General features: G+C 38.0%; 2 protein-coding genes across 7 annotated transcripts in view; both read right to left on the bottom strand.

Annotated features, from left to right (window-relative positions):
* Positions 1-933, bottom strand: part of LOC109990229 (MAP7 domain-containing protein 1) — a 39,968-nt gene extending 39,035 nt beyond the window's left edge. For 5 of the 6 annotated variants that reach the window (XM_020642276.3, XM_020642278.3, XM_020642279.3 and 2 more), the window contains exon 1: positions 559-933. In XM_020642276.3, coding sequence (XP_020497932.2) covers positions 559-616 — 58 coding nt within the window. In that variant the 5' untranslated portion in view covers positions 617-933. The remainder of the gene's footprint in view (positions 1-558) is intronic. The other variant, XM_020642281.3, reaches the window with a different exon arrangement.
* Positions 934-8,153: 7,220 nt separating this feature from the next.
* On the bottom strand, positions 8,154-14,517 carry stpg1 (sperm-tail PG-rich repeat containing 1). The gene is made up of 8 exons (XM_029278982.2): positions 14,268-14,517; positions 13,554-13,684; positions 13,351-13,452; positions 11,759-11,938; positions 11,567-11,675; positions 11,264-11,432; positions 10,974-11,164; positions 8,154-9,375 (listed from the first exon to the last, which is right to left on the bottom strand). The coding sequence occupies exons 2-8, from the start codon at positions 13,674-13,676 to the stop codon at positions 9,302-9,304; spliced, it is 948 nt and encodes a 315-aa protein (XP_029134815.2). The 5' UTR covers positions 13,677-13,684; positions 14,268-14,517; the 3' UTR covers positions 8,154-9,301.
* Positions 14,518-14,533: the final 16 nt, after the last annotated feature.

Genomic DNA, 14,533 nt, shown 5'->3' with positions numbered 1-14,533 from the left:
TGTTAAAGTGCTCTTGATCAAGACCCCAAAAGGAGACAGAAATGTGTGATTTTTTCCCCTCAACAACTGCTTTTATCTGTTTCACTTCTCACTAACATCGAAGTGTATTCGGTCTTGTTCTTCTGCACCAGCTCTCCAGTGGTTGTGTGTATATATGAGGGCCATTTTTCACCCAGTGCACCACCGACGCGCTCGGTAATGGAGACCAGAGCGCGGTGCAGCATTTCCAGGATCTGTGCCGGTTAGGACCCGCCTGTTAAAGAGGGTGCAGAGGACCCCGCTGTTTGCTGCGCAGGAATTACAGCAGGGTTGCCAGGGCGTATGAAACATCCCTTATTTTCACATCTGAGTGGGAGAGAGAGCTCATGTGTTGCAATGCTGCAGAGTCTTTAATCCAACAGTGCTCAATGAAAACACTGACACGCATCGATTATGAATGGTGGGATAAAAAGATTAGGGGAAATAACAAGGGGATAACATAATTTATAATCGAACCCCCCCCCACCTTGGTTCAACACTAACGGTATTCATGACCTATTTTCATGTCTGATTACTCACTTTTGTCTGTTATTGTCAGCTTCTCCTCGAAATGATGTCCGAGCTCTTTATAATCCATTGTCTCCAATCAGGCGGATCGCTGTCCCGTTCCAGTCGCTGTCATTCCTCAGAGTCCTCCCCGAGTACAGGAGATGAAACTCCCGGTACAGATCGCCCAAACACGCCCTGAGTAAATCCAACCGGAATAGATCAGCAAAAAAAAAAAAGTGACAAAAAAAAATATTTACCTAAAATGAAAACAGAATCCGATGAGAAGGACACTTAAAAGTTTCAAAATGTTAAATGAGAAAGAAGTTTGTTTAAAAATATTGTCACGTTTGAATCCACAGGGTCGTTGGAGGAAAATGTACAGTGCGGGAATAAAAAGCTTCAGTGAGCCGCAGGATGGGATGGAAGCATAGACTGTAAGGATGGAAGTTACAAAGCACAAGAAAAGCGTTTCCGTTAGAGAATTTCAAAATAAATCAAAATCCATTTTTTTTTTTTTTTTTTTTTTTTTTTGTGCCAAAAGCAAAACATTTTGTTTCCAGAGATTTCATCAGCATTTCAGGGTTATGGAGTTTACGATGTTGATTTAGAAGATTGAGCTTAGTTTAATTATACTTGACAACTGAGGAAAAATCAGAAACATGAAAGCAATGCTGATAAAGGCTCAGGACACGGTATATTTTGGATATTTATATATATTATTATTGGGGTTTTTTTAGGTTTTTTTATTATTACTATGTTTCATTTTAATATTTTAATCTTGCCATTCATTGTGGACAGCAAAGAAAGAATTTCATGGTACAGGGAAACATGTTTCCTACTGTGCACATGACCATAAACATTTTTAAATCTTTTTGAATCTTTGAATCTTTGAAGGTAGCCTCAGTCGTAACAAGTGGATTCTAAGTTTATTTTGTTAGAAGATGGTATGTAGGGAAGAGAATTCACCTCTTTTCTATTCTTTTTATGGGACTATACATATTTAAAAAACATATCTATCTTTTTGAATTACACAAAAAAGGATATTTACAAAGTTTTATGAGTAATAGCCTCAAATTAATTACAATAATGTAGAAAGAGAAGTCGAAATGATACTCACAGTTTTCATACAGAATGTCGTTTTCTCCAGAGGGTCTGACAACAAGTTAAGAAAATAAATGAATGTCTAGATTTTGTATATAAACAAATCAAAATAAGAAAACTGACTGGATGATGAATGAAGACAGGGTGGGATTAAATACGTTTATACTTCTTCCTACTCATGAAAATTAAATTATTCAGCAGGAGAACTGCTGGTTTTTTTTATAGCTTCTTATTTTTGCTTTAGTCCTTTGCTAAATGTTTTGCACCAAAACATCAAGTCAAATTCCTCGTATGTGTAAATGTACTTAAATAGAAAAAACTATTCTGATTCTGAATAAATAAGTGTTTGAAAACATATTTTGTTTTATGTTTTCATCGTTTGTACAAATTACTTTTCCTGTCTTTCTGTTTATTTGAATTTTCTTCCCTTTTTTTTGTTACATGTTCTGAATAAAAACTTCAATTCAATTTAAAAATGTGATTCAACATACGTCTTTTCCATCTCAAAATAAAAAAACAGTATATAAAACATAGGCCTATAGCATACAAGGGTCTCTGACTTTATTTTATGAAATCAGGATCAGAAATATGTTATTAATCCCCAGGGAGAAATTTGGTCGTTTCAGTTGCTCTTATACACAATTTATAACTAATAAAAAGCTTAAAAAAAACTATTTTTGTTGTCCATTATGTTGAACCCAAAACAGAAAAGACAGAGAACACAGAAAATAATGTTGGTATTATATTAGAATTATTATTATGGTCTAAATTGATATTTTCCAAGAATAAACTGTAAAATAAAGAGAAGCTATATGCTTCAATTAAACTCATAATACTACAATGCTTTACCTCAGTATTGGTTGATTTAGACACATTTCTTATGCTTGAGTATCAGACTGCCTTTTCAACATATCGACATTTAATTCTTATGGCTAAACTCTTCCATTTCCGGTTGTAGTCTTGTGTAACTCCTGCTAACTTAACGACGTCATTCTCAGAGAAAACCCGCATGTCGGACAACCGGAGTGTGCCAACTGTTTCACGAGGGAACAAACTCATTTACCAATCAAACACCGGGCCACACAAGACACCGAAAAGGCGAAATAACACTTTATTAATGCCACCGGACCCCCTTGTTAGTTTAAATCTCGGAAACGTAACAGAAAAGTCTATGACTCTACTTTAGGACCCCCTGAATGGTGAATGGTTTGATCCATCAGATGATTTCCAGCAGCTGAAATCACCCCTGCTGCCTGGAAAGACTTTGGTTGTCAAAACAGAGAAATACATGGACTGGACTCAGTGTGTAATGACAGCAATTAAGCGCGAGTTAATTAATTAAAAACAGTGAAAGGTCATCTTTACTTACTCAGCTAAAAATTACATTTAACTATTTCATTAATTAACCGAGAAAATTGTTTAAATACTGACAGGCAAAGGTAAACTAATGAATCTTTCAAATATTTATAACTATAAATAAATCGATGCCAATCAAACAAATAATAATTTTTAATAATATGTTAGATCAGTACTTAATCGTGTGCTTAAATGTTTCCTTTCTGTGACTACCAAGTGCATTAAGCAGCTCACAGCATTAAGGATGACACACTGGTTATCAATTGATATGACCTTCCTGTCACCGCAGGAGACAGAGGAGGGAAATCTGCTGCCAGGTCTCATCTGACAACAAGAGAGACAGCCAAAGATTGCCTAACAAGAACACTGCTGAATTAATAAGGACTTTATTTAACCAAACACCTTATTCTAGAAATCTATGAGTACAGTCGCATCATGTCAAAATGGATGTGAATATTTAAATTGACAACTTTTCTCATGAATAAAGATAGATGAGCGAAAAGGGGATGGAGTGGCATTCATTTTTTAAAAGAGTCCTTTTTTATAAATAGTCTGACCAGCATCACACCCACTCACCCACCACCTTTTTGGTCATCTGGATGAAAAAATCCATATAAATTATAAACAAGATCAACTGTTTTTCATTTTTCATGAATCTGCCGGACTTAATATAGGACTGAGTAGAAGAAGTACATGTCAAAAAAACATTATGGAGAGTCTCGTAATGCTCACTGTGAGACCACAGAATATATAATGTAACATGTAACATGATGGTAGAGCTGTACTAAACGCTAAAAAGCCAAATGTATACCGGATTAAATATGCATGAGCCACTTAGCTGAGAGAAGACATTACAGACCTCGTAGACATCTGGAATCTAAACACTTGGGTCACTGTGGTTTGTCCACCTTTTAAGTCTTTCCTAAACCATTTATTTTGGATTAAAATCATACATTTATCAAAAATCATACCCTAAAACACAAATATGATCTTGTATGATTACTTGTACACCTGGCTCATGGCTCAGGAGATTTCTTTAACTCCTTTTGAAGATGGTACATGAAGGTTAAAGATAGCCTCCAACGCGCTGCAACACGCCTAATCAATCCACGAGCCACATGAAAGGGAGGAGAAGCGGCTTTATCGGGGCTAATGGAGATCCGACCTATTCACGCCAAGCGAGGGAGAGAGCAGCTCTGTAGTCGCAGTCCGGAGTCAAAGATCATGAAGTTATTTGTTGATGCAGTAATGGGATTTGGCAGGAAGGTAAAGCTGCACATCAAACCTTTAGCTATGTCTTTAATCTGCCTGTGTGTGGCTGTTTGTATGTGTGCCACTACATGACTCACACAGCATTTTTCATTGATTTCTCCAACATACCACATGACATCATTGAAGCCACTGTAAACTTTATCAGGCAAAGGTTTCTGCTGTAAGTCATGTGTTGTGAAAGGGAGGAGGGGGAGGAGGGCTGTATTCTCAGAAACAAACCCTCATAATAAAAATGAGCTCATACATCAGAGCCTCCCTCGATAAGTAAAGGTTTCTTTGTTCGACTGGTGATGTCATTTACACAAAGAAATTATCTGAATGAGGAACACACTTCAGATGAACCTTCAAGTTCCCCCTCAGGTATCATCTAGTGGACCCTGCACCAGCATGACTTTGTTGACAGTCACACACTTTATGAAAAGAAAATAACAAGACTGAGAGTCTGCAGTTATGAAGACAGCTCTCTGAGGCTCAGCTCGCTACATGCTAACATCCGCATTGTAATAAGCTCATAGAGAAACTGTGTTCTGTTGTTTAGCAGGAAATATGAACACCATGGTCACAAAAGTTATAGCTTAGCGAGCGTCAAAGTATGTTAAATATTTTGATGGACTCGCTCATGAACCAAAAAGTGCACAATCTCATTAAATGACGTGTTTGCTAATATGAAATAAGTAATCACAGTTTTCAGGATTCAACCAATTTGCATGCTACGATGTTTAAAGGTCACATATTCTCCTCCTTTTCAATAAGTTTTAAAATAAGTCTCTGAGCTCCCTGAAACATGTCGGTGAAGTTTCTTGTTATAAATCCACTCTGATCATGCCTATAAACCCCTCTATTTCAGCCCTGCTCAGAACAGGCTGTTTCGGTGTTTGTACCTTTAAATATGTAAATGAGCTGTGTCTGACCACGCCTCCTCTCTAGAAGTACTTGGGTGGCTTGGTGCTTTCTCGCACAATGCCCTATTGTTTACGGTGACAAGGCAGACTCAGAGGTAAAAAATAAACACCCACCTGGAGGAGGGGTTACTGCCCTTTGTGATGTCATGAAGGGAAAATCTCAAGCACACATTTTCTAAAAAGTGGAGCAGGCTGAAGACAGAGAGGATGGACGTTTCTCATAATTGGGGGGTTTGTAGACAGACAAGAGACACATATTAGTGTCAGAAAAACATGGTGAAGTGTGTTTCGCATAATATGTTACCTTTAAGGTAACATTACATCCCATTTGTTCCCATGTTTGGATGCATCCACTGGGGACCATGACTTTCTAATCCATCCATCCAGTTTCTTTTTATACTTTCACCAAAATGCCTAAAACAAAAGAACTGACTGATTGATTTTCCGAGTGGAAAAGTCAGAGGGTCCTCCATGTTAATGTGGGATTGAGATTAGGAATCAATAGTTTTCGACATCCTGGGACCATGAATGTTTGTCAAAAATGCCAAGGGAATCCATCTATTGTATCCTCAGAGGTTTCACCCTTGGTAGACTGACCTGACCTACTCTGTCACAACTAAATCTATGCTCCTGTTATGGATAAAAACTAAACATGGTATATATTAACTATATACAATAACGATATATTGAATATATATACCCTATGTCCTAAACATACGCCTGCAGTCCACTGATGTATTACCAATTAAAACAAAAGTTGACATGATGAGATCTTCACTCTGGTGCAGGAGAAATCCCTCTACCAGTATAAATGAGTTTAACTACATCCTCTCGGACTTTGTTGTAATATTTTAGAGCCACATTATGAGCCAATCACACCTTATTATACCTGGTTGGAGCACTTCAATTCTTGGATCTACGGATCTTTCAGCAACTATCTATCAACCTGCATACATCTTTGAACATTTCCTACCCCACAGAGCTTTCTCCATGAGACTTTCTTCGAGCGAGTGCATGTCTGTACTCGCCTGCACCTGAGTTAAAAAAAATTGGGGAGATGCAGCAGAGATCCTCCCAGAAACCCACAGAGGCATGCAGTTAATTGCCCCTCCTACAAACTCTACCACAAAAGCACTACAAAAAGACTCTAACCCAACATGCCTGCAGTTATACTTAAAAACCCTCCGTCTGGACCCTCCCCTGAGCACATTTCTGTCTGCAGAAAAGGAGTTATAAAACACTCTTTTTCATTGTAAAACCCCTGGAGTGCACAATGGTTTGGTTTTTACAGGGCAAGTACACATATTTGGAGAGCTCAGTGCTGAATGAAGTCACAGTCTGGATTTAACCACAGCTGCTGAAGCAGTGTGGGAGTGCAGCATGTCTGCAGTTGGTGTGGAGAGCTGGGGAAATATTTCCAATTGATTTCCCTTCGCACAGATGACACTGTGGTCTAAACTGGATCGCATCCTTTGTGGAAAAAACGCCAGAGATATAAATAACATGTCTTTGGCACCATGTCAATGTTTTATTCTATCATTACCAGAGAGCAGATATCGCTCCCAGTCCCTGGTATTCATTTTAACAGCTGCATCCAGTGAACAGACAATGCCACGTCGATGTTTCAAAATCAGCTCTCAAAAGTCTTAAAGCCAAAGTCTGACATTGTTAGGAAACATGTTGATCCTCTTTTGGGCAACATTGATGCCACACTTCAGTCTGTAAGGTGGGTTTGAGTCTACAGCAAGCAGATGGTTTGGTGGGTGGTTTTGCAGATGGAAGGTTCTGCATAGCTTAGCATAAAAACGTGTATAATGGAAAAACAGCTAACCTCGATGTCTAGAGGTTACAAAAGCCCCCACCAGCACCTGTTCAACTTTCTATAAAGGTTATACTGTTACTTCAATCCTTACAAAAACTCAAGTTTAACAATTACGATACAGTTAGCTGTTTTGAAATTGCGAGGTAAAAATGTTTTGTGTCCTGTTTTTAATCTTCTGTTGTTGTATGAAGTGTAACTTCAGATATCAATAACCTCAGCTGTTGATGAATGAAGTAAATGCAAAAAAATGCAGTTCCTCGAATGGCCACTTGAAGCTAGCTACAACAGTCAGTGAATCCCCATTAGGTCCCATGTTTAAATGCCAGTTTCTACAACAGAAAGAAACATGTTTACGTCTTTTTTAATACACACTGTACAAGGTGTGAATTTGATTATAACTCATCTGTTTTGATTTTATTTAGCATAAGAGTTATTCATACATATCCACCACCAGATGTGTTGCTAAGCTAGCTTGTTGCTAAGCCATCGTTAGGCTTCAAAGGTCTTCTTAAGAAACCACTTAGTTACTTCACAAATACGACATCCATATTTTAAACTCTATGGTTTTGATACAGTAAAAAAAAAGTTAGCTTCCAGAGATTTGAAGTTGATTTGTTGTTTCTGAATTATTTCCCCAAATATTTCACCTACGCTTCACTGAGTAACCCAGGTCAGAGTTTAATATCTTTTTTTTCTTTAACTTTTTTTAACCACTTAAGGACAGTTAATCCGGTTATGTACAAAATTATTACATTATCTTTCAATTGGAGTCATGTTTTAAGTGCTGAGTTTGTCCAAAAATCGCTTTTTTCCTCTTCTTTTCTGTCTCCATCGACTCTTTAGGAAACTATCTGTCCTTTCACTCACCTATGTTCACCTGCAAGTCTTTCACTTTGTCTTCTGTCTGACATTTGGTGCTGAACAGGTTTAGTACAGTGGACATTTAGAGGTTTCTCTCTAATATTAGCTGCCTGTTAAACTTGAAAACAATCTTATGAATACACCGAGACAATAAAGTGACATGTGGCTGAGCTGCACAATGACTTATCTCACAGAACTTCGAGACTATCTAATTGTCGTTAGGGTGAATCTGATTGGATCGTCAGCTTCGACAAAGCTTTTTAATCAGTCGTAAATTGGTAGACGCCCACGAGTGTAGGATGAGTCATCAGACATTTGAAACATTTTACAGGAAGAGAAAATTCAATTATAAATGTAAAAAATACTCAGATTGTGCTTTATTTAAATATAATTGGCAGATACACATTTAACACAAGAATGGTAGATTCAAACCAGGAAAATGTGTTTTTCATTTCATGGGGACTTTGAGCTCGAGGTCGTTCATCCCATCTGCCGTCAGACTGTTTAATCAGACTGTTTAACAGCATCACCACCTCATGCTACACACTGTGTGTGTTTTTTTAAAAACAAAACCCTTTCCTGTGTAGTTACTGTGTCATTTTACATTATTGTATTTTTTTATTTAACTGTAAATATGTTTGATTTGATTTTAACTTCTATTTTTATTTTTAATAATTATATTCCCGTCCCCTGTTTTCTGGAGCTGCTGTAATGCACAAATTTCCCCCACGGGGCATCAATAAAGTTAATCTTTATCTTTATCTTTAGCTTTAGCTCTGTAAAGCTGGATGTTTTTAGATGGTTAACTATCTCAGTTTACAACGACCCACCCCCATAAATCATTTGATACACGTTGTTCTGAAAATATTGATTAAAGCCTCAATGAACAAGAGGATCAATCTTCCTCTGTAATTGTAAATGTCACACTTTTCCTGAAAAACTGCTCAGATGATGGATCCGAAAAAGTGATGTTTCCAACTACATAACATTGGATGAAGGGAGTGATTGATGTGTCCATTTGTCTTTGGTGTTGAACACCATCCCTGCCCCATGCCCAGTCAGTCACATTGCTCACATACAGTCACACTCCACCCCTCCGCCTGCCCTGCAGCAGTTGGCACAGTGGTGTCAGCTCAAGCTCTCAGCTGTTAGTGTGGCCGACCACTGACTGCACCAGCAGCTGTTAGCGACTGCACCAACACTTGCATTAGAGCACCATGACACCGGGGTGAGGATAAAACAAAAGGCTTTTCAAGTTCTAGCCCAAATGATCTCAAAGGTATTCCTTATTTGCCTACGTGTACATATAAAAAGAAAAAGAAAGGTTGCAAACATTTAATTGAATTCTTTTCTTAAAACAGAGACACATACCGTGCTTTGAGGTATTTTGACACAGATACTGACGGTTCATGTGTGTGTACAGGGTACATATCTGCAGTTTGCTTCTTCCTTGAAAGCTTCACACGGGGATCCAGACTTTGGAGTCGCTGAAGATGAACGACTGCTTTGAACAAAACTGAGGATCATAGAAACCTGGAAAGATGAAGAGAAAGTTCAACTTCATCATTTTCAGAAGCAACTGAAACAATTAATATATATTCATTCTAATGTTAACAACAACTCAGGCAACAAGGTGTTTCTCAGATTGTTAGAGAAAATCATGTCTAATAAACAAACAACCTGAAATAACAAAACTAAAACTTGTCATAAATTGACTTTATGACTTAATTTAAAATGAAGTTGAATTTTATATTACAGGATTTGGACAAGTTGCAGTGGGGGGGGGGGGGTTCTTTTCTCCTCTGCTGCAGCCGATGACAGACAGAGATATATGATCCATGAGCAGGAGCTTTGCCCTCTTGATAATATCCAAACAGTCAGGGGCATTCCCTGTTTAAATGTGTCACAGCTTTGTGTCGGTGGGGAATTCTCCCATTCAGCCCCAAGCCAAAAAGTGCATTAACGATGATACTAATCAACCCTCTGAATCGTCATCACCGTTTGGCTTTAGTTACATTTGTGTTTCACCTTTCCTCTTTTAGAATAGAGTCATTGTGAAACAGAGAACGATTGAATGACAATAGTTCAAGTTCAGATTGATTTTGAACGAGACACATGTAACGTAAAAGGTCGGCCAAGAAAGTCGAGGTGCTAAAAGATTTTTTTACATTTCTGAGGGGGTCAAATGTGTTTTCTCATTTAAAAACTCATTATTCAGCTGATCAGGGAAATCCAAATGTTTGTTGTGTAATAAACAGCACATTTTAAGGATACTCATATCCTAATAACAAATGAATAACACAAGGGGAAGTCCAACAACACAACTGTGCTCTAAGTAGACCATGAGACCACTAGTCAGACTCTATAGGGGTCAAATTTACAAAGCATCACAACAAAGAAAAAAAAGCAACACTGATATTTTCTTTCCTCCCTGGCTTCATACACTTTACACAAGCATGAGGAAATACATGATTCTTGGTTAGCAGTATGAGAACAACACAACAAGTTACGGCTAAGTAGAAGACCTCATATTACCCAAAAGGAACGAGAGAACACTGACATGTGGATAATCAGAGATCTGACAAGAGGAGCCGGTGGGATAAAAGAGGAGAATCCCCCTGCAGATTTCAGGACTTACTGTAGAATGAAAATGCTGCCATTAAATTTTCATGCGCACCTACTTTTCCTCTTCCTGCCTCATTTACATATCCTCAAGTCAGCATTTCTTTCTGCACTTGCCTCACTGAATTTAAACAGCTCCTGGGGTAAGGATGCTAATGTACTGCAAACCACCAAATCTAATCCCCAAATTATGTATTCATCATTTAATCAATTTGAATACAATGGGCAGACAGGGGTGGGAAATGTGTGGTTTTCTAAATCACAAACGCCCCCGTCCCTGCAGAGGCTGTATCTCCGCCTTATCTGCAAATATGATTCAAATGCATCAAACATATATATATCATCAGGAAAGAAACCTTTTCTCTGAGCTACAACCTCTGAGTTTTGGAGAGGCAACATCACCTGTGTCAAGTTATTCACAGAAACAAGAACATACCAACCACACCAATATGTCCTCTTACATGTATGATTTAAGTATTGATGTTACATGTAGTGTTTTCAGGCATTACCTGGTCCTGGTGTCGTGTTGACCTTTAAGTTTTGGAGTTTTCTTTCAGTTCCAGATGCAAATGCAGCCGTGAGCTTTGGAAACTTGGACAGGCCTTTGCACTCATTTATGTCGTAGTGCCCCGGGCCGGGTGGAGGAGGGTCCTTAGGGACAATCAGAGGAGGAGCTGCTATAGCTAAACAATGCCCCCTCCTTAAAACACAGTTTACAGAATGAACATGTTAAGGCCTCAGAGAGGAAATCAGTTTTTAACATGAAAAATAAAGCTATGAATGTTGTGTGTTTACTCACGGCAGGAGGGTCCTCTTCACTGGTGCAGGGGTCTGATGGGGACTGTAGGCTCCTGGGCCAGGTCCACACTGTGCCGCTGGAGCCGGTATTCTCTGGGTTTTGGATCTGAAGGGGGACGACACCGCCTTGGGGCAGAGCTGGATTACATTGGTGTTCACGTCATATTGACCTGTTCAAAAGTATTAAGAAAGATTAAATATATTAGAGATTAAAATGTGACTTTAAAAGATTTAACCAAAAACACCATAAGATGAGATCATGCATGTCTTTAAATACAGAAATAAGAGAAGGAGAGGTAGTTACATGGCGATGGCGCATTCTTGTTTGGGTCAAAAGTGGTGCGTCTAGTTTTTGACAGGAAAGCTGATGTACCGACCGCTGAGGAGAATCTCTCTCTACTACGACAACTGACCTGTCCATACAAGAAGAAAGAAAAAGCAGCACGTTAACTACAGGATACACAACACTGACATTAACAGCAGAGATCATACATACATCATATTGATTCGGTGCTGGAGTCAGGTGCTTTGGACCCTCCACCTTCACAGCCACAGGCAGCCTGAACACTCTGGACACTCCTGTGTTGAAGTCCTTCTTTTGTACAAAGGAGCTCTGCAGGTTGTATGCATTCGGTCCTGGGAAGCCGTTCACTGGGAAGCTGGAAGGTCTGGCAGCCTTTTGGAGAGAAATACAACCAAGTCCAATTTCAGTCAATCAACCAAAACCAAACTCAGCCTCAAGGCCATCACAACAACCAAAATATGATTTGTATAATGTCTGTGCGATTTTTTTAAACATCCAAAAAGCAAGCGTAAGAGTCTACAAACATGTTTGGCTCTGTGTACCTGTAACCGGATGTACTGCAGAACACAGGTGCTATGAGCTAATTGCTAACACTAGCATGCTGTGGCTTAACAGGTATGATGTTTAACCACCCTAACTGGGCATGTTAGCATGCTAATGTTTTATAAAAAAAATAATAAAAAAAACATTGTTGATTGCAGAAGACAGAGCAAATCATCAGTTAGTGAAATGTTTTATAAGTGGAACATACTGTACATGTGAGAACCACACTGTATTCCAGTTCATTCAACAGTTTGGAAGAGATTTCAGTAAAAGTAAAAATATCAAACTCATGATATCAGTAAGATTTTATGGAAAAGACTCAAATAGATTTGATGCATGTCTAAAGAAAGCAGCAAAGTTGTCACCTTTTAAAGTTGCAATATATTGCATACCTTATTTGAACTTATGGAAAGTTACTTTTCTTATATGCAATATACATTATTAAAGCAAGTTGATTTTAGCTGTTGATACCTGTATGCTTGTGCACCTTAAGGCGGAGCTTTTCTAATTACGTTGTAAATGGACTAAATGGATGGCAGAGGCTGCTATGTAAAGTTTCCATCAGAAGTAACTAATCCCATTCATACTCATTCATATAGCAAGAGCAATCCAGGGTCAAGTGTCTTGCCCAAGGACACATCAGACATGTTGTTGCAGGAGCTGGGGATCGAACCCCTGACCTACCAACTGAGCCACAGCTGGACAACAAAGGCTTTCTATTTCTATTAATTTACCTGCTCTTGATTCACAATCACATGATATTGTATGGCAAGCCGTTCAGGAAATTAATATACTGCATGAACCTCTAAATATATTGAATGAAGTCTGAATATATGAAATTGAATCTGATTTCAATTCTCCTAATCCACTAGTTTCATTGTTGCTGAATATGCTGGTTTTGCAAAATGACATCAGCTGAAATATACCAATACTTTGTTGAACGTCAGAACTTTTTTGAAGCAGCTGTTTGTACTCAAAATTATATGAATAATTTAGAATGTAGATTGCGTCACCTTGAAGATCATAGTTCATTTATTGGAACACTTTTACTGCTTGTGTGTAGTAATGTTCAACAATCAATGCTGAGCGCATCCATCTTTAGGGATTTTTTTAGTCTCCGAGTTGTTAGCTGAAATAACACTACAGACTTTCATTCAATATATTCAAAGTTTCATTCAATATATTAATTTCCTGAATGGCTTGCCATAATATTGTTATTGACAGACGTAAAGGACCCTGACCTTGGATACCACAAAGCCTGTGGTGCCTTTGATTGAGAAAGAAGGACTTGCGAGTACAGCGCTGGAGACACAATCATAGCTGCACGGTCCTGGATTTTCACCCTGAAACAAAAAACACATCATCATCATCATGTCTTTGTTGTGTGTTATCGTTTTAGAACTGTAAAATGTAGCCTATAATTGAAGGGTTTTGAAATCCCTACCAGGGTAGCTTGAGGAGGAAACCTCTTAGCTTGAGATGAAAACCCCTTCTTTTCTGGATTTGTTATTATCACCACTCGTTGGTGTTTTGCAGGAATTAAAGATGAAATGCTGCAAGTCGACATTTTATCTGCTTTAAGATAAATCAATCAATCAATCAAAATGTATTTATACAGCACCTTTCAGACAAATTAAATTGCAGTTCAAAGTGCTTAAAAGTGCTAAGAGTCAATCAATCAATCAATCAATCAATCAATCAATCAAGTTTTATTTGTAAAGCATCAACTCATAAGTGTTATCTCGAGACACTTTACAAAAAGCAGGTAAAATACCTTACTCTTTGTCTGTTAACATTACAGAAGAGCAGGTAAAAAGACCTTACTTAAGAGTGCAGAAAAGTTGTTGACAAAAAGTAGTTTATAAAATCATTGATAAAATCACTGAGAGACTAATGCACACCAATAAGAATTTAAAAAAAATATGTATAAAAATAAAAGAAAATACGACACATAAAAGCAACAAGATATTAAAATAAATACATAAGAGGAAAATATTTAAAATTGTCGTAGGATAAAAAAGACAATACAGTAATGTTAAGATTTGAATTGATATAAAACACTATATAAAAGCCAGACTGAATAAATGAGTTTTAAGAAGATTTAAAAATCTCGATATTAGAGAAAAGTTAAAATATATTTATGTGACTTAAAACTTACTTGTATTAAACGGTTCAGTCCGAAATCAGGCGGAAAGTTATTGTTCAAGTCTGAAGCCTCACAGATACTGTTGCTATGGCGACCAAAACACGACGTGTGATTTGAGCTTACGTCCGTTGTGTAAATGTAGTTTAACAGTCTGTGGGTTTGCGGTCTTTTAGCGCCATCTCCCGGCAGATAGGCCGCACATCGGGCGTTTTCAATAGAGCTGGTTTGCTTCTTTCTCTCGCGAGATCTGGCAAAAACACTTGCTCTTGTTTTGTTTC

The sequence above is a fragment of the Labrus bergylta genome, chromosome 19 (assembly GCF_963930695.1).
Source record: "Labrus bergylta chromosome 19, fLabBer1.1, whole genome shotgun sequence".
NCBI classification, from domain to species: domain Eukaryota; kingdom Metazoa; phylum Chordata; class Actinopteri; order Labriformes; family Labridae; genus Labrus; species Labrus bergylta.
Note: the sequence above shows the minus strand (reverse complement) of the source record. Positions and strands in the feature narration are given on the sequence as shown.